Source organism: Impatiens glandulifera, chromosome 4 (assembly GCF_907164915.1).
Source record: "Impatiens glandulifera chromosome 4, dImpGla2.1, whole genome shotgun sequence".
NCBI lineage: Eukaryota > Viridiplantae > Streptophyta > Magnoliopsida > Ericales > Balsaminaceae > Impatiens > Impatiens glandulifera.
Window position 1 is genome coordinate 19,055,660 of NC_061865.1, and position 21,716 is coordinate 19,077,375.

The 21,716-nt window shown below is 35.8% G+C and overlaps 2 protein-coding genes and 1 pseudogene across 2 annotated transcripts; all 3 read right to left on the reverse strand.

Moving 5' to 3' along the window:
• Positions 1-349: 349 nt before the first annotated feature.
• LOC124936645 (probable xyloglucan endotransglucosylase/hydrolase protein 23) lies at positions 350-1,591 on the reverse strand. Its single transcript, XM_047477158.1, has 3 exons — positions 1,289-1,591; positions 951-1,144; positions 350-763 (listed from the first exon to the last, which is right to left on the reverse strand). The coding sequence occupies exons 1-3, from the start codon at positions 1,574-1,576 to the stop codon at positions 352-354; spliced, it is 894 nt and encodes a 297-aa protein (XP_047333114.1). The 5' UTR covers positions 1,577-1,591; the 3' UTR covers positions 350-351.
• A 12,653-nt stretch (positions 1,592-14,244) lies between these two features.
• Positions 14,245-15,044, reverse strand: LOC124934280 (annotated as a pseudogene).
• Positions 15,045-18,661: 3,617 nt separating this feature from the next.
• Positions 18,662-19,291, reverse strand: LOC124934880. The gene has a single exon (XM_047475373.1). It carries the CDS (start codon positions 19,289-19,291, stop codon positions 18,662-18,664), a length of 630 nt encoding a protein of 209 aa, XP_047331329.1.
• Positions 19,292-21,716: the final 2,425 nt, after the last annotated feature.

The window sequence follows — 21,716 nt, forward strand, 5'->3', positions numbered from 1 at the left end:
CTCAAAAAACTGTTAAGACTTTTTAGTGAACCATTCAATCCAATCATGACCATATTTAACATGTCAAAAAATTATAAACAAAATTTATTGTTACAAATTTTTAAATTGATTAGGATAATTATTAAGACATTAAATTCTTATTAAACTCCTCTTTAAAATAGTTATTCTTTTGAAATGCAATGATGCTACTACTAATAACAATAATGAGAAAAAAAAATATAACTTATTCCTCAATTATAAATAAAAAAGAAGAATATATAATTATTTCAATTAATAAAAATAAAAGAATATAATTAAATAAAAGAATAAAATGAAATGAAATACAAATACGTGGGGTATAAAAGTTTAGGATTATGCCCTTAATAAGGAACATTCAGCCGGCAACCCTAAAGGGAACCTCTCGGTGTCATTGCAGTAATTATAAACCATGTAGTTGTTCTGCACCCATCTCATCTTCTCTTGGCCGGTCGTGTCCATCTGCTGATTGAGCCAGGCATTGCCACTTGAGACGGAGGACGAGTCGCTGCAAGACGACTTTCCGGCGGCAGCGGACCAGACGCAGGCGGTGGCGTCGTTGAAATTGCGGTAAGAGGCGGTGAATGGAGCGTTGGTCCAATCCGTCTTGACAAGTCCACCTCTGGTTGCCCAATCATCGGCGTTCCATAGGCTTGAATAGATCCTCATAGGCTGGTTCTTTAAGTAGGGAACGCCGATGGACTCTGCGTTCTTGAATTCCCTAATGGGTATTCCGTCGACTGAGAATCTGTTGTTATTAATAATAAGATTATTATTATTATGAGTATGTATGTACGTGTTAAAGAAAGAATGAATGAATTACATTTATATTATTACATACATAATTCGTTGTGGGTTCCATAAGATTATTATTATTATTATGAGTATGTATGTATGTGTTAAAGAAAGAATGAATGAATTACATTTACACATACATAATTCGTTGTGGGTTCCATAAGATTGAATAGGTGTGGAAATCTGCTGTTGGATCGAACCAGAGGTAGAATTGCTGCTCTCTGTTTCCTTTTCCTTGACTGAACACATTGGTGTGAAGAATGTAAGGGTCGCCGCTCAGATTCCCCAAGAATTCGAAATCTATTTCGTCCCAAGTCGATCCAGGCGATTTCAACTGCACCCAATATTTACAATTCATTGTAAGATCATGAATTAACTAGTAGTAGATGATTTGTTTGTTTGTTTTTGGAAAAACGACTTAGCATCGTTTCATTAAAAATTCTCAAAAACGGGAAAAATAATTTTTTTGTTAACTTACGTAGTAGGCGGTGACGGTGCCTGCGGAGTTCCCGGAGACGAGTTTGATCTGCATATCGATTTTACCGAAGAGGTATTGATTCTTGGACTGAAAACCGGAGCCGGAGGGCTGATCAAGGGAGAGACTCAGAAGGTCTCCATTGTTGAGTATTTTTGCTCTGCCGTCGCCCCAGGTTATGTCTACCTTCTCGTTGAAGTTTGCGCCGCTGCATACATCTATACTCAAAACGAAAGCGAAGCTTAGTACGAAGAAGAGCATGATTAGTGATGATGAACAAGAAGAAGCCATTGAATTGAATTGATATTGATGGATGTTATGTTGGTGTGTGTGTGTTATAGATATGATGAGTATTTATAGATGATTATTGAGAGTGTGAAAGAGATAAGAAGGAAGGTTCATTGGGATTTAACCGCTAGGCTTCCATAAAACCTGAAGCTGTAAACAGCTGTGCTGCTTCAAACATGTAAACAGCTGTGCTGTCTGTCTTAAACAAAGTTACAAAAGCCATCACTCAATTACGCGTAATCAAAATCGCCTTATTACTATTTTTATTTTATTTTTTATTTTATTTTTTATTTATTTTTACATATGTCAACATAAAAGTAGAACTTAGAACTGTATTATTTTTTTCTCTCTTTAATTTTAAATTTTACGTTTCTCTTCCACTTTTAATTATTTTTAAAAAATATTTAGCAATTTCTCTCTTTTTAACTTGTTTTATTTTAAAATTATTATAAATATTTACTTCATTTAAAATTAGATTATTATTAAATAAATTATTCAACTTAGAACTAGAAACTAATGAATAAAACTCAAATTACTAATATTCAACCTAGATAAAAAAAAAAATCTAGAGTAAGTTTTAATATTATGTACGCGCTAGTTGAATTGAATTTTTAATAAATCTTATAAGAAGATTAAATAGAAAAAAAAAATAACTTAACTAAAAATAACAATTTAGTAAAAAATAATATATATTTTACCATCATGTTTTTATATATTTTATTAATTTGATTTATTAATTCACCTTATCATTGCTTAATCATTTTTATATTTAGCTTTTAATATATTATATGCTACTTGAGTTGAATTTTTAATAAATGTTATAAGAAAATGAAATAAAAAGAAAAGAAGAGATTTTAAGGAAAAATAAGATTTAAAAACTTAAAAAAAATATTACAGTTTAGTAAAATATATATATAATTTAATATATATATATATATTAATTTGATTTATTTATTCTTCTAATTATTACTTAATAATTTTTATATTTAACTTCTTATTCTTTTATATTATGTATATTTATTAAGTTATTTATTTTTCTAATTATTACTTTTAAAAATATATAAATCAATTAATTAGTTTAAATATATAAACATATAATTACAAGTTAATAGATAAAAAAAATATAAAAAACTAATGGTTAGTAGAGGTTCTACTTTGTTCTTAACATAGTCTCTACTATAAAAGAGAAAAAATTATTGAGAGAAATAATTTAAATGTATTTATAATGGCACGTATAATAATTAAAAAAAAAAATATTTAGAATAATAAAAAAATGGCCAAAATTACAAATTGAGGCTTCTTATTTAGTATCAATTACAATTTCGGACCTTCTATTTAAAATTTCGCATATTGGGGCTTTCCATTGTCAATTTATACAAAATAGGGCCTCTCGGACATAGACGTCCATTAAAAATAAATTATGTGCCATTTATATTTATAAACAAATAAATGCAGGTGACATACGACCATTTAAATTTTCTTTTAATAATTGTTATTATAATAAAATATTATTTATTAAAATAAAACAAAAAAATCAATGAATCTTCTCTTACACATCAAGCACGATCTCTCTCCCTCTACTCCATTCTTTCTCATTCTTTAAGTCGCCTGTCCATCTTCTTCATCTACTTCAATCTTTCTCAACAGATAGTCGTTCGTCGTCGCATGCCGCCCGCCTCCGCCGCTGACCATTCGTTTCTTCCAGCATCGCAAAGGTAAACCATAATTCAGTTTTGATAAATTCTCCCCTAATTGTATGATTCAAGTTTGATTTTTCTCATTATTTAATTTTTATCTTTGATTAGGTCTTAATAAAAAAATGAGGAAAATATATGATCGAGAAAAACAAAATCCTTCCCAAAATCCCATACGGTAGGGATGAAACGAAGTTATAAATTTTAGATTGTGATTTTGTAGATTAGACGCAGGTGTGATGCATTCAATTGATTTACAAAAGAGATTGGATCCCCTTCTTTAATGTTTATACAAATTATTACTAAGATCGTCCATCCCGATTCATATGATATCATTATTAGTCAAATATGTTTTGTTCCTCAAATCTCACTATTAATAAATTTGATATTTTCCCCGAAATAGTATTTGTTCATCCTGAGCATTGTTCATTCTTTCTCTAGATGCATGCTATAATACCAATGTTGTGTGAAGATTATACAAATTTAAAGAGGAAGTAAATCTAAAATTGTTTTATCACCTTCATTTTAATCAAGAAATTTAAAGAGGGGTTAAATTTTGGTGCAGAGTATAGTTTATATAGATCTGATATGTATATTTTCAACCATATTTTGGGACTGTTATAAATAAATAAATAAAAAGCATCTTCTCGATTGCCCTATAAAAAGCATCTTTATTGTTTTTTTATTCACAATTAGACCATATTTAGAAAGGGTTTTATTTGATCATTCTCTTTTATTAATTCTGAAATTCTTCTTTTTCAGATATGTGTGATTAATACATTATGGGTCAGAAAATGTGACGTCCATTAGAGATATTGATGAATTGTGTTTTTGGGATTTGGTAGAGTTTACTAAATCATTGGGATATAGTGATCGGTCTCTCTTTAAGTTTTTGTATAATGGGGTGATGGTGTTTTAAGCCCCTTCAACTATGATCAACATGTGTTGGATGTTATACAATTATTTAAGAGTTGTCTAGAGGTTACAATTCATCTTGACCATGTAAATGGGTCTGCTTTGAACCCAATACCCTTACAAGTTTGGACTAGTTTAGAAGATGAAGAAGAGACGGGTTTTGAAAATGAAGAAGAGACTGGTTTTTGATGAAATAGGGGAAGAAGATAGAATGTCTCAAGATTTTAAAGAAATTTTTGAAGCTAATGTCGAAGAAGGGGTTATTGATAAAGAGTTTGTAGATGAAGAGATTCCTGTAAAGACAGATTTTATTGCAATTAGATATCTTTGTGAGGACAATGCAAAAATTATGTAAGGAGAAATTGAATTGTGATGTCACTTTGTCCCTTATGAGAAGAGTCAAAGGTTTCATATTGGAAGAAAATCAAGGTAACAATGATAAGGAGTTTGTGTGGAGGTATATTGCTGAGTTGAAAAAGAATAATGACATAAGTACATTTATCCTCCAAACCACCAAAGACGAAGAAACTGGAGTGAATAAATTCAAACAATTTTACTTGTGTTTTAAGGCTTTAAAACATGGATGGTTGGCCGGATGTAGACCCGTTATTTATTTTGATGGATGTTTCTTGAAAAGTAAGAGCAAGGGAGAATTATTAACGGTAAATGATAGAGATGCCATTGAGAACATGTTCCCAATTTTGCATGGGCTGTTGTTGAAGGAGAAAACTTATCAAGTTGAGAGTGGTTTCTTAAACTCCTAATTGAGGATCTTCAATTAGGAGAAGGGTCCAACTTGACAATTATGTCTGACATGCAAAAAGTATTTTAGTAACATTATATCTTTCTTAAATCATTGTATTGTATTATTTATGTTTGTATTTGATCTTAATTTCATATTTTTTGTAGGGGATGATTAAAGCTATTGAAAATCTGTTACCTAATGTTGAACACAGATTTTGTTGTCGACATTGGTACGGAAACTAGGCTAGAGCTGGATACATGGGAGGGGACTTAAAGATTTTGTTCTAGAATTGTGTTCGATCTACATATGCAGAACTTTTTGATGTCATCCTAAACATTCTTGAAGAGGTTAAGGAGGGTGCTGGTAAGTCTCTAATTCGAATAAATGAAAAAAATGGTCAAAAGCATATTTAAATGAAGACCCCAAATGCGACATGAAAGATAACAATATATGTGAATGTTTTTAATTCATGGATAATTGCTAGTAGATGCAAGTCTATAATTAGAATGTTATGGCATATAAGGTTAATGGTAATGAGGAGAATCGCGAGATTGTGAAAATAACTAATCAATTTATGGTTTGAATATATATCACATGTGGAAAGAAAGAGACTACAAGTCTCAAAAGCGAGGTGCCATAGGTGCAGTTTATATATCACAGTTTGGATTGAAAAAGCTCCTTCAAGGGAGCCAGAACTTCCATGATCATATTGTGGACGCCCATCATCCTTGGGGATACTTCTTCAGATGAAGTGTGAGCAGAGGAGACACAATGGGATCCTAGAGGGACAGATCAAATAGGTGTAGGAAGAGAACTGACTTGAATAGATAATTCTGGTTGTATGTTCCGGGATGGAGCTTGATGATGAGGTGCATAAATTATTGCTTGAGAACCGACCTCATCTCCAAGAACCTCATTGCTCAGTTTACGGATAAGGCTCAAAATTTCTTTGGAATTGATAGACATACCAGGAAGAGCGTTTGTAGGAGTCGGATGCTTGGACTTTTAAGCTTCAGACTCCTTCTCCTTAGACGTGCTCTTCTCGAGGAGATGATTCAACACCTGTTGGAGGAGTATTTTCAATTTGAGGAGAAGAAGAGGGAACTTCGTCAACTGCGGACGTTGGTTTTGAACATGCTTGATCTCCCTCAACTTCTTTCTCACTTTCTTTCGACTTAAAGAGTAACACCTGTTGATACTTTATCACCAGATAATATCCCCTCTTCCCGCACATAGGCCCAATGACGCTCTATCTATTCCTTAAAAAATGGGAACTACTCTTTAATAGATGACCAAAAATGATCATAAAAGTGAAAAATTTGAAAACATTATTCCTCTGTAGAAGACTTCTCTTGCTCGATTAGATACTCCTTTGACGTTTCTCACCTACCTAGAAAATATGTTTAACTTTGAAGATATAGCGAATCATGCCCTAAGGGGGTGGCATTTCGTCAAAAAAATTCATTGGCTCGTCCTTGTCATAATGGTTTAAATCCGTTCGAGAAGCAGGAGCCCGAGATTCACCTGAATTGGAGGATTTTGTGCCATGCACGAATTTAAGAGTGGTTGAACAATACTCCTCCATTATCCCTTTAAGATGGTTTAACACTTTCACATCCGTTTTCGTAGTATTAGCAAACAGATTGAAGTTCATTTTGTAGCTGGTATAGAATGGAAAAAGGGCACGACTTCTCGCATAGGATGCCACTAGTTCTCTTCTCTTGAGGGCTTCGTGAACAACTTTTATTTTGGTCAAGGATATGATTACCTTTTCCAATTTTAGCAGTTCATTCCGTTTCTCATCTTCTTCAACATCTGGGAGAACTTCACTAAAGCTTGTGCAAAATCTTGCATTGAGCCAAATATTAAATAGATCGACTTTGACATTGGCAGCAACTTCAACCTCTTCGATTATTAGATTAATGGAGGCTTGAGCTTCAGGAGTGATATCAAGAGGAGGATCAAGCGTTAATTCAGCAATGCCTTTCCTCGCCCCTGCAAGTCTGCATCATTTATAGGGTCCCTGAACACAATCCCTCTGACTTGTCTCATCAGGAAAAATGAGGAAAACCTTTTGAGATAATATTTGTTGAAGAACCCCCCACAATCCTAGAATTTGTGACAGATTCCTCTTCCACATCGATAGCAGCCGAAGAGGGAAAAACCTCTTGCTGAGTGGAAGGGATAGGGATTGACTCTTGACCAATGGCTACCACGACCATCTGTTGCGAACAGCTGATAACATTATCATCATCCTTACCTGTTGATGAGTTCTCAACCGCAGGTAGAACCTACTATTAAATAACAGGAATATCATCAAGTTGGCCGACTATTGCGTCCTTTGTCTGATCGGATGGAAGAACATCCGAATGATCAACAATAAGAGTGTCGATCATATTGTTTAGAACAACAACGACTACCGTTTGAACCTCTAAAGTCACAGGTTTAGACGAAATATCAATAGGCGTTGTAACATGTGCTTGGGCTGATTCTGCTAGAAAACCTTCTAGCGGCGAAGGAGAGTCAACAAAAAGCGGAGGAGCGGTGATATTTACCTCAAACCTAGTCCTCTTACGAGATGAGTTGATTTTGCCAACTTCTTCTGGTTTGTCTTTAATAATGCTGTTGGAGCTCGCATCCGATTCAAATCTAGATGGTTTGAGTCTCTTTGTAGATGTCAAGCAATTGGAAGTGTTAATACGTTTAGATCTGCCGACCATTTTACCACCGCATGACTGTTGTCTGGAGGCCTAAGAGTTAGACTCCTTACCTTTTTTCGTTTTGGTAATATATTATGCAACCGAGATGGTAAAGAAGACCTTATTGGGATTTAGAGGAGTACCCGAACTGGTAGAAACTCTCATATGCTTCAAAATCCAGCCAAGTTGGACTGAAAAACCCAGACTTCTTTTATTGTGAGGAAGCACCATCTGGCAGAGAATGTTGAATAAAATAGATTCCTAGTTCATGGCTACTCCCCTTGTTATAGCAACTATCATTTCAAACTTATATTGAGTGATTGCGTCAAAAGCTCATTCCCTCCCTTAGAGTGACTTGGCGACGAGGTCGCATAGAATACGATACTCATATTTCAAATACTTCTTCTTTCCACTGCAGCTGACGGGACCATCAAGATCAGAAAATATAGGTTTGCATCTCGATTAATATATCTAAAGGAATCTCTCTAGAAAAGTCCAGGCCCTTCGTTAGGAGCCCTAGAATATCAGCGAACGCATCTTCTGATAGAATTATATTCATTACCTTCACCTATGCCGAAATGGACTCTCCGGTGATCTTCACAGAGTCAATGAAGGCCTTCACTTCCTCAACGTAGCTCATAAAGGGACCCCTAAGAACTTCCTAAGGCAGGATGCCTCAAGAGATCGGAATATGACCTCCATCTCCGGTAGCCCAGAGTTGTAGATGGATTCGAAGTCGCCTGCATCACGTTGTTAGAAAAAACATTTTTTAGCCATGGCAAGAATCTAGAAGAATTGAAGAACATTAAGGAGTTTTTCTAGAGAGAAGGTAGAGCAATCGAAGTTTGAGGGTTTAGGCAAATCTCAAGAATAATGTGAAGAGAAATTTTTGGCATGCAAGATGATTTTAAAGGACTGAACATATATGTTTCAAACCACATTTAATTCTAAGGAAGACAATCCGTCATATTAGTGGAGCGTGTTTCCCAGACGCTATGATTAAAAGAAATAAGACACCATTTTAAAAATATATTCCCAAAGGAACTCATCATTATTTACCTCATTAAGCATTAGAATCTTGTATCAATTATATTAATATATCATAATAATGAATATCAGTTATAATTTTTAACAATGAAAAACACGTGTTTTCATGTTATTCGATATTTGGGGATATTTTAAAAATATATTTATTTTAAAAAATATTTCCTCCAAATATTTCGAAATATAACTTTTTAATATTTTAGTGGGAAAGGTAAAAGGACAAATAATGACATTATAAGATAGCTGTCCCATTTTGGTATGAAGATGAGACTACCGAAATAGATGTGTTTTCCGCATATCCTATATTTAAGAAATTGGTTATTAATTTGAGAAAACCGCTTCCACTTATAGAGAAGACTAACCGAGCGATATTTTGTTCAAGGTGTAAATAACCGACCGATTTAAATTCCAAGTTGCTTAACCGGTTTCGGTCCGATCTATAGTGGTTTCGGTCGAATGATCTGATCGGTTCAAATCGAGAAAATCGTCTGGTTATTTCTGTCTGGTTGATTTACTAACTCATTTCCCTCTAAACAATGTATATGAAATAAAAATGGTTTTATAGATAAAACTTCACCCTAAATTCATGCATGGTATTTTATAAATGTATTTAATACAAATATTTTTAAGGCAGGAAATTCTCCCTAAATTCATGCATGAAGTGTTTTAAGAAAATAGATGAAGAATGAGTTTAGTTAAGGTCTAGAAGACCCAAAACATTTCGAAAGTGAGAAAATTTAGTCTCTAGGAGTGGTTTGGTGAATATGTCTGCCACTTGTTGATCCGTTTACACGTATTCCATCCGGATGTACTTTTGTGCCACATGATCTCGAATGAAGTGGTTCCTGATGTCTATGTGCTTGGTCCTCGAATGCAACATCGGATTGTAGGTTATGGCTATGGCGATGATGTTGTCACAAAAGATAAACGACTCCTTAGCTTGGATAACGTAGTCTCTAAATTGTTGTTGAATCCACAACAACTGAGCACAACAGCTCCTAGCAGCTAGATATTCTGCTTCAGTCGTTGAGGTTGCTATGGAAGTCTGTTTCTTGCTATACCATGAGACAAGACGATCACCAAGGAATTGACATGTTCCACTGGTTCTCTTCATGTCCACCTTACAACCTGCATAATCTACATTAGAGTAACTTATTAAATTGAAACTGGAATCCTTCGGATACCACAATCCAACGCATTGAGTACCCTTAAGATATTTCAAAATTCTTTTAGCAGCTACATAATGAGATTGTTTAGGGTTAGCCTGAAATCTCCCACATACGCCAACAACGAAGAGGATATATAGTCTGCTTGCTGTTAAATAAAGCAGGGAGTCGATGATCTCACGATAGGAAGTGATGACCATCTTCATCTTTAGTGTTGAGGCAGTAGAGCAACTTTCCATGTCGAATTTCTTCAACAACTCCTTTGTGTACTTTGCCTAGTTGATGAAGGTTCCTCTTTCAAATTGATGAACTTGATGGCCCAAGAAGAAACTTAACTCCCCCATCATTCTCATCTCGAATTTATCTGTCATCATCTTAAAAAACATCTCACATAACTTGAGGTTAGTTGACCCAAAAATAATGTCATCAACATATATTTGAACAAGTAAATATGAGAATCTTTAACAAATTTAAATAGTGTCTTATCAACAGAACCTATGGTGAAGTCATGATCAAATAGGAATTTGGTAAGTGTATCATACTAGGCTCTAAGAGTCTGTTTAAGGCCATACAATGCTTTATCTAGTCTAAAAACCTAGTTAATCAAGGTAGGATTTTTAAAACCGGGAGGCTGCTCAGCGTAGGCCTCCTTATTAATAATTCCGTTAAGAAAGGCACTCTTAATATACATTTGAAAAACCTTGAAATTTATTAAAAGTAGCAAATGCTAGAAAGATTTGAATGGCCTCAAGTATGGCGATAGAAGCAAATAACTCCTCGAAATCAATGCATTCCTCCTGTCTATAGTCTTGGGCCATTAATCTAGCCTTGTTCCTCGTAACCAAACTATCTTCATTAAGTTTGTTGCGAAAGACCCATCTGGTTCCAATCATAGATTGATTAGCTGGTCTTGGAACTAGATGCCATACTTTGTTTCTTTCGAACTGGTTTAGCTTCTCTTGCATTGTAAGGATCCAATCTGAATCAAGTTGTGCTTCGTCAACCTTCTTAGGCTCAATCTGAGAGATGAAAGAAGAGTTCGTATACTCATCTAACAGATGATGTCTGGTCCTAAGAGGCGTAGAGGGGTTACTTATTATGATCTCAGAAGGATGATTTCTATTCCATTTGAAGTTTGGTCCCTAAATATTTTTCAACTGATCGGTTGGCTCAACAAAATTCATCCAAACAGTCGTCTAGGAATAGCCGTCCGGTCAAATGAATTTGCATTATCCATGCTGTCAGCCGTTTGCTGAATTACATTTTGGTCTTGTTGAACTTCAACATTCTCATCCGTCCGGTCATAAGTAATGTTTCGGTTGATCTAGACTTCATCTTCGCTATCAGATTGGAGAGTAGCAGCCTCCATTCCGTTAGACAAATCAATGGATATAGTGGTGTTACTTTCAACAGACTAATCAAACACAACATGAGATGATTCTTCAATAGTTAGAGTTTGTTTATTAAATACTCTGTAAGCTTTATTGACTGAGGAATATTCTAACATAATACCAATATCGGATTTGGCATCAAAAGTCGTCAAATGATTTTTACCATTATTATGAATGTAACACTTACAGTCAAAGATCCTAAAATAGAGAACATTAGGAGCTTTTCCATGATAAATTTCATAAGACGTCTTGTTAAATCTCTTATTAATCATTGACCGATTTTGAGTATGACATTTTGTGTTGATAGCCTCTACCCAAAGCTTTTAAGACACTCCGGAGTCGGCTATCATATATCTAGCCGCCTCCTTAAAGGTTCTGTTTCTCCTTTCATTTCCTTTCCTTAAGCCGTTTTGGTGTGGAGTTCTGGCACATGTCCATAACAATGCAGCATGCATGTTAAAATACTCTGAAGTGGATGTATCAATAGTTCGCGCACCTGTATGCCATAAGGCATGCAATTCCTCAATTAACGGTTGTAGAAAAATATCAATCGCATCACCAAGACTCTTAGGACCGGGAATCAACATGGATAAAATGAGATTACTTGAGTCCATGCATATCGTCGGTGGTACATTTTAAGGTATTAGAACAACCGGAAAAATGATGTACGATTGTTTTCCATTAATAAATGGCTAAAACCCATCACTAGACAAACAAAGTCTTACGTTTCGGGGCTCTGAAGAGAAATTGATGTAGTGTTCATCAAACAACTTCCAGGTCATAGAATCTGCGGGATGCCTCAAGAATTCGTCGTCTACTCGACTATATTTGGGCCATCTCATTAGTGGAACCGTTTTTGAAGACATGTATAACCTTTGCAGCCTTGATGTCAATGAAAAATAACGTAACACCTTAGCTGGAATGGGTTTTCCATTATGTTTTTTCCGAACTATACCACTTGACTTATCAATTTTCCATCTCGAGGTGCCACACACCTTACAACGTTGTAGATCATTATCTTGATTACGGTAAAGCATACAATTATTATTAAGACGTCGATCTTTTCATATGTAAGACCGATATTTGTAATAAATTTTTTACACTCATAATAAGATTTAGTAAATGAAAAATTTACTGGTAAAATCTCATCTTTGAGCAAATTTAGCAATAGGTCGAATGATGTATTTGTCCATTGACCAACAATTTTAATATGAAGCAACTTCAATAATGTGGAAGCCTTTGAAATTCGAGAACCTTCATACAAAGACTGTTTTGAATCATCCAACAAATTGTAGAATGTTTTATCATCGTCAACCGGATCTTCAGAATTAGAGTGTTGAATGTTGAGATACAAATCATTGAGAATATCTTTCATATACTGGTCATCAACATCATTATCAATAATATCATCAACTGTATTATCTTCTTCTATGATATTCTCGTTAACATTGTCTTCGTTATTTGATTCGTCATCAACGCCATCATCAACAATATCATTTGTGGAGCTCCTTTCACTGTGAAAACACCAAAAATCGTAGTCCATTCTTATACCGTGTATAATTAGATGTGTCTTGACAATATTAGCACTCTCATAGTTTCGATTTTCACATTTAACGCAAGGACATGCAATATTTTCCCTTCCAGTAGAGTATTGAGCAAAATTTAGGAATTGCTCAACGTCTTTTATATATTGTGGATGATCTCGATGTAAGAGCATCAATTTTTGTCCGGAATTTCTATTTTCCAACGTCGATCAGATTTCTTAACACCAAACTAGGTTTATATAGAAAAGTGTATTAGAAATTAATTAATCTCAATCATTTGAAATGTAAATCCTACATCAATAATGTCAATATCGTGTTACAAGAAAACCTACATCTTATATAATCTAAATATCACTCAAATACACATCATCATATCAGATTTATTATTATCTAACATATCTAATGAAGACAAATATTTAATTTCATTTCTAACATATCTAATGTAAATCCCTAAATCAATGTAAATTCAGCAGTCATGCAAACAATATATCTTATAATGAAGGTAGGCAATCATCCATGTTCATAATCTTAATTCAAATGCTGTTAACTAGTAGAGGTAAATTTTGCTTTCTAAACTCACATTTTGGTATTTTTATAGGCATAAATAAATGGGTTGAGATGATAGAATTAATTGTATCCTAATTTGGTCTTATTAGTATTGCTTCATACCATGACTTTTGAAATGTTCAGACAAGAGATCTGTGATCAATTGAGATTTAAAAAGGTGAGGTCACGAGATGGAGGTCGGGTGGTGGGTGGTTTATCGAGTGTGAGGTCGGAATTAATGGTTGGTTTGGCAAGAATTTAAAAGTGTGAGGTCACGAGAGATGGAGGTCGGGTGGTGGGTGGTTTGTCGAGTGTGGGGTTGGAGCATTAGAAAGTATGAGATCACGAGATGGAAGTCAGGTGGTGGTTAGTGGTTGGTTTAACGTTTGATAAAAACTCTGTGATTAATTGGGATTGGTTGTTGATTTGTTGAAGTGAGAGTAAAAGACAGGTTAACTAAGATTGGTGAGAAATTTATTAAGGGATATAAGAAATATGAAAAAGTGCGAGTCACGAAATTAGGGTATGTGGGAGGTTTGCGAAGGGAATAAAGAGACATATAAAAAAGTGCTCCTCACAAGGTTGGAATAAAATATATGTTTAAGATTAAACTTAATTTTTAAAAATTAAAACTAATTTTTAATTAATTAAATTTGAATAATATTAATTTTATCTAAAATATTAAATATATTTAAATAAATAATATTTTATATATATTATTATAAGTGCAAATGATGATATTCATAATGATGAGAAAAAATATAACTTACTATAAATAAAAATAAAAAGAAGATTGAAGCATAAAAATGTTTATGCTTCTAAAAGAATAAAATAATTATTTCAATTACTACCAGAAAAAAAGAAAAAAAAAATTATTAAATAAAAGAATAAAATGAAATAAAAAAATGTTGTGTATAAAGTTTACGGTTATGCCCTTAATAAGGAACAGTCAGCCGGCAACCCTAAAGGGAACCTCTTGGTGTCATTGCAGTAATTATAAACCATGTAGTTCTTGTTCTTCTGCACCCATCTCAACTTCTCTTGGCCGGTCGTGTCCATCTGCTGATTGAGCCAGGCATTGCCACTTGAGACAGAGGACGAGTCGGTGCAAGACGACTTTCCGGCGGCAGCGGACCAGACGCAGGCGGTGGCGTCGTTGAAATTGCGGTAAGAGGCGGTGAATGGAGCGTTGGTCCAATGCGTCTTGACAAGTCCACCTCTGGTTGCCCAATCATCGGCGTTCCATAGGCTTGAATTGATCCTCATAGGCTGGTTCTTTAAGTAGGGAACGCCGATGGACTCTGCGTTCTTGAATTCCCTCATGGGTATCCCGTCGACTGAGAATCTGTTGTTATTAATAATAAGATTATTATTATTATGAGTATGTATGTATGTATGCATGTGTTAAAGAAAGAATGAATGAATTAACTAATTCATTGATTTGTTTGTTTGTTTGTTAACTTACGTAGTAGGCGGTGACGGTGCCTGCGGAGTTCCCGGAGACGAGTTTGATCTGCATATCGATTTTACCGAAGAGGTATTGATTCTGTGATCAAGGGAGAGACTCAGAAGGTCTCCATTGTTGAGTATTTTTGCTCTGCCGTCGCCCCAGGTTATGTCTACCTTCTGGTTGAAGTTTGCGCTGCATACATCTATACTCAAAACGAAAGCGAAGCTCAGTACGAAGAAGAGCATGATTAGTGATGATGAAGAAGCCATTGAATTGAATTGATATTGATGGAAGAAGTAGTATTTATAGCTGTGGGGAAATTTGATGGAATAACCCACATAAGAGGGGTTATTATCACTTTTAGCATACCATTTATAATTTTTTCATTTTTGACATTTTTTGCCAAAGCAAAATGTCACTTTTGCCCTTTAAATAAAATAAAAATAAAAATTGAAATGTCAGTGCTTTTCAGTTTCTTGTCCCCCATATCCCTTCTCTCCACCAACCGTCATTCCTTCATCAACTTTCCCCATTCTCATCAACGTTCTTCATCATCAACGCTTCCTTCATCATCAACGGGGTCCTTCCTTTATCATCAACGTCCTTCATCAACAAAACCGGAATGTCTTCAACATTCAAGTTAGACGCTACCTTCGTCGTTTTATCGCGGAAATGGATGAATGTTTAGGGTTTCGTCGTTTAGAGTCTAGGATGTAGGTTAGGTCATGGAATAATGGTTTTAGAGTTTGGTTGATGCATTTCCCGCCTGCGACAGATGCACTGTCGCCTGCGATAGATGCATTTTCCTTCTTGCATTTTCCTCCTTGCATTTTCCTCCTAGCAAGTATCACTGACTGGGCACTAGCACTGACTTCTGTGAATTTTTATCAATTGCAGATCACATGAATGTTGGTGTTTTTCTCCTCTTTGATGGATACTGGAAAACAGATGATTGTGGGGTTAGTTCTTTTGTCTCAAGTTCGTGTCGTGGTGTGAATGTACCCCGAAATGCTACATATGAAGAGTTAACTTCAATTGTCTATAATTCTATTGGTGTGGACAAACTAAGATATGACTTAGTGTTCAAGGTCAAGTATAATATGTTAATGATGAATTCTCCTCCTGCAACAATCATTGGAGATAGCGATGTGGCGTTCTATTTACAAGAACTCTCGTCTTCACTGCCCAATCATCGCGCCCCGCTATGTGTCTCCTTAGTAGAGAAGTCAATACCTTCAACTCAACAAAGTGAAAGACCAGAAAATGACATATTTGAGCAGCAAGATATCTTACCAAGGCAGCGAGATGTATGTGAGCAACAAGATGTATTTGAGCAGCAAGATGTATTCCCAAGGCAACAAGATGTATCTGAGCAGCAATATGTGTTTGAGCAGCGAGATATATTTGAGCAGCAAGATGTTTTTGAGCAGAGAGATGTATGTGAGGAGCAAGATGTTTTTGAGCAGGAAAATGTCTTCCCAAGTCAACCAAGCACTTCCCATGTTAGGAAAACATTCAGCCATACTGAGGGAACCAAATACTACTTCTCATATGAACCACTCTAGATCGAAACACTTGCTCCATTAATTGAAAATTCATTGGAAGTGGGTACATTTTTTGATAACAAAAAAGAAATACAATTGAGGTTGCATAGACATGCGATGTTTAATCATTTTGTCCTTAAAGTGGTGAAGTCAACAAAAAAATTTTGGTTTGTAAAATATATGGCTGAGAACTGCAAGTGGAAATTGCGTGCTAAGAAAGGAAAATTCTCGGACATGTTTGAGATCAGAAAATTTGTAAAAGAACACAAATGCTCAATTTTGACGAGACAAAACAATGTGAGGCAAGAACCATCATGGGTAATTGCCGAGTGTATCAAACGTAAATACATGGACCATCACCATGACCACATGCCTAAAAAAATAATGGAAGACATGCATACAAGTTATGGGTTAACTTTGACATATAATAAGGCTTGGAGGTCAAGGGAAAAGGCCTTAATGGCGGTGCGAGGAACTGTGGAGGATTCCTATGGTGAATTGTCATTCTACCTGTTCATGTTACAGAAGAAGAACATGTACCATAACTGACATCCAGACGGATGAGGAAGGACACTTCAGGTATATGTTCATGTCTCTAAGGGTTTCAATTAGGGGTTTCATAGGATGTTGTCGTCCTGTATTGTGCATCGATGTCAGCTTCCTTAAGCACAAAGTTGGAGGTCAACTACTGGTTGCGATAGCATTGGATGCGAACGAGCAACTATATCTCGTTGCTTTTGGTGTCGTTGATTCAGAGAATAATAACTCTTGGACATATTTCATGCAACAACTAAGGTTGGCAATTGGATCAGTTCCGGATCTCGTCTTCATATCCGATAGACACCCAAGTATTGCCAACGCCTTGTCCGCGGTTTTTCCAGAAGCACATCACGGTGCATGCACATACCACATCAAAATGAATATAATGGCCAAATTTAAAACTGATAACTGCCATGTTGAGTTTGATTTGGCTTCTCGCGCATACACCGAGTCCACGTTTCAGAAGCATTTTGACAAGATCAGAACTAAAGACCCTAAGATTGCTCAATATTTGGAACAAATTGGAGTGGAGAGATGGAGTCGTGCTTCTTTCCCCGGTTCGCGATACAATCAAATGACAAGTAATTACACTGAGAGTTTTAATAGTCAGTGCAGAGAAGCTATGAAATATCCCATAACAACTTTAGTTGACTATTTAAGATTCACAATACAAGATTGGTTTTATCATAGAAGAGAAAAATCAACCAACCACAACGAACATTTATCTCCATATTATGAAAAGTTATTACGTGAGGAAGGCGAAAATGCTAGATTCTACAGCGTTTATCCACTTAATCGATTTCAGTTCCATGTGCATGACGGTGAATTTGATTTTCAAGTTGACTTCAAGGGTCGAACTTGTACTTGTAGGGTATTTGATGTATCCTGTCATCCTTGTATGCATGCCTTGGCTGCTGCCTGTTTCCGGAAATCGGTTCCATATGAGTTGTGCGCAAGGTTAGAGAATTTATGTTCCATAAGTTATGTTCAATTTATGTTATGTTGAATTTATGTTACGTTCAATTTATGTTATCACTGTATAATTTTTCAGGTTTTACTCAACTGAATGGTGCATGGCATATGCGGAGACATGTTATCCAGTTTTTCATCATAATGAAGCTTGGGACATTCCCAAACATATCAAGAAACGAGTCTGCCTAAAACCCCCCGTGAAGATTAAGAAAGGACGACCAACAACAAAACGTAGATCATCACAAGGTGAGGTTCATAAAGAACGAAGACGGTGCGGCTCATGTGGCGGTCTAGGTCATAACAGAGCAATATGCTCAGCAGTGATGCCTGCACCATCTACTGCAAGACCTTCACAATCAAGTGCCCAATCTACACAACCTTCACAATATAGTGCCCAATCTTTGGCATGAAACTGTTTTAGGGTTTTGATTAAACTGTTTTTGTATGTACATCAAACTGTTTTAGAGTTTTGATCAAACTGTTTTTGTATGTACATAAAACTATTTTAGGGTTTTGATCAAACTGTTTTTGTATGTACATCAAACTGTTTTAGGGTTTTGATCAAACTGTTTTTGTATTTTGATCATCTGTTGTTAAGTGTTGTCATCTGTTGTCAAAGAGAAATAGCAGGAATGCATCTGACGCAGGCGACGGTGCATCTGTCGCAGGCGACAAATGCATTTATGTTCTGTTCTTAATTATATATATACTACATTATATTTATACTACATTATATAACCCATTTGCATTCAAAATAATACAACTGCAAACTAAATTACATTCAAAAATACATATGGTTTACATTCAAAAATATACATAGCTAAATTATGTCCATTTTCTATGGGTCTATTATATGGTGAAATAACCTAACTGCCCATTTTTGTCTCAAAAAAACCATGTTTTCTGTTGTCACAGCTGATATATCCAATTTGGCAGTAAGGTACTCCAAATACATGATTGTAAAAAGACCATAGTCTCCACTCTTCATGCACTTGGGGACTCTTGGGTGTGGTATTACAACATATGGCATTCCTTCCAAACTGAACTTAGGATACTTGATCCTGTCAAACTCGGTCGTTCCACATAGAATCATATATGGAATCATTTCACATAGTGGTTTCATGAACTTGTCATACTGATTCTTTTTGATAAATCCTTGTTCGCAGTCATAAACATTGATGCACCAATCTTGTAGTTGCACCTCACACAGGACCCAATGCTTCATATTCAGATTCATAGGGAAATATACCTTATCTACAATCATCCAAGAAGTCATAAATTTTCGTTCATCACCCATGAAATATTCCATCAAGTCATCGTCGAATTCGTATGTTTGTGGATTTTTGGAGAACTTTGAATAACGTAACGACAACCTCGTAGAGACATTACAGTCACATATTGAGAAATCTATCGGTTGATAAGTCTTGGGAAATTGCATCCCTTTTTTAAAGAATGTAACATGCTGCATCTATCTCCTGCGACAGAATCGAGAAAATGAAGTAAGCACAGAACATCAAATGAATTAAGCACAGAACATCAAATGAATTAAGCACAGAATTCCATCTGTCGCAGGTGACGGTGCATCTGTCGCAGACGACAATGCATCTGTCGCAGACGACAATGCCTGCGACAGATGCACCGTCGCCTGCGACAGATGCAATTCCCGCTATTTATCTTTGTCCTGCTGTTAATACAATACCCAAAAAACAGTTTCAACAACAAAAACTTACGTGATCATGTAGCCAATTCTGAGGCCTCAACATTCTGTTAAACAAATCTCGACCAGCATAGAAAAGAACCAGATTTATCTTGTCTTCATCCTCCAGCTTCAGCCATTGTTTCAACTCATCCAACAGTTCACTATCATAATCTAAAATAGGATTTACAGTTACTGGATCAATGAGTTTAAAGGATTTTCCATTAGGATCTGTGTAGTTCCCCAATTGTGTGGACCTCTTCTTTCTCCGAAAACTCTGTCCCTGAAATCTTGTTGGAGTCAATACCAATACATCATCATCCTTCTTCTTTCCCAACTCAGCCTCTTCATCCTTCTTCTTTCCCAACTCAGCCTCTTCATCCTTCTTCTTTCCCAACTCAGCCTCATCATCCTTCTTCTTTCCCAACTCAGCCTCTTCATCCATCTCCTTTTTTTGCCCAACTGCTACAACCTATTTTTGGTCAAAACCACATTCCTCTTCTTCTTCGTGGCCAATTCTTTCTTTCCCAACTCAGCATTCTTATCAACAAGATCAACATCAGCATCATCTTTGTTTTCATTCTCCTCAGCTTCTTTGTTGATCTCCAAACCATCAACATCAATAGCAACATCATCTTTGTTTTCATCATTTTCAACAACAGCTTCTTTGTTGATCTCCAAACCATCAACATAAGCATCATCTTTGTTTTGATCATCATCAACAACAGCTTCTTTGTTGATCTCCAAACCATCAACAACAGCAGAATCTTTGTTTTCATGAACAACAGCTTCTGTGTTGATCTCCAAACCATCAACAACATCATCCTCCAACCCAACATCATGAGCATCATTGTGTTCATCAACAACATCATCATCTTTGTGTTCATCATTCTCATCATTGTTTATCATCTCCAACCTATCGGCAACATCATTCTCATCATTGTTTATCATCTCCAACCCATCGGCAACATCATTCTCATCAGATTCTTTGTTGAGATTCAACCCATCAGCAGCATCTTCTTTCTCATTCAACCGATCAACAACATCATTCATATCAGCACCATCTTCTTTTTCATTCAGCAGATCATCAACATCATCATTCTCATTAGCAACATCTTTGTTCATCTCCAAATCCTTCTCCACTAAATCATCATCAGCAGCAACATCTTTCTTTTGTTGTTTTATTTCACCCAATAATTGGATTATGTGATTGAACATAACCTGTTGATCCTCTTTCATTACCTTCATTTCAGTTTTCAACTCCTTCACATCCCTTGTCAACTCCTTCACATCCCTTGTTAGCTCATCAAACTTGACATTATTCTCTTCTTTAGTCACCCGATTGTCTTTGCTAGTTGGAGAAATGTCTTCTTTCTTTTGAGGACTCGTTGCTGAAGGGACATGGCTAGATTCACGACTAGTAGACCGAGAGCTGTCTTGGCTAGATTCATCACTAAATGACTTCTCGGTAATCTTGGCTAGTGTGATTTTAATTGGTTTTCTCCTCTTGGGCGTCAGTTTGGGAGTACTGCCATCTTCATTCTTTCTCGTCCTACCATCCACTTCAAATAAATCATCATAAATGTAATCTCCCATTTCTTCAAAGTCCTCCCCATAGTAGTTCATCTTCTCCTCCTCAGACTCATGAATCTTGTTAAACACATTGCATTTGAAAAGGGCATTGGATACCTCTTGTCTAGTGTTGGTGTTGCTTCTAGAGGCTGTAAAAAGTAATATCCTTGGGCATATATGTTTTTCCTCGATCATATCCGCAAATTTGGGGACAAATGACTTCATAACCAAATATGTCCAAACTTGGAAGGCTATGGCGAACCCACTAATAGTATAAGAAACATCACAGTTCCCCTTGCAGGTTTCCTTCTTCTCCACATATAGCTGTCGAAGATGTTTCATGTCCTTGTCAATACCCTTCAAGGTTGAATTGAATTGAATGACACCTTTCCCCATGGAAATTGAAGGAACATTTCCATATACTCCACCATGCTGAAGATCTTCAAACATACCCTCTTCCTATTATCAGATCCAAACAGACACTGGTAAATAAGGTTGATGAGCCCAAGATTCCATGCATCCTCCTTCTTAGAGCATTTGAAGAAAACAATTTGAACCTCTGTCTGTTTTGCCACCAAAGTATTTATGGACTAGGGGTGGACATTCTTCAGCGTGCCAGTTTTCA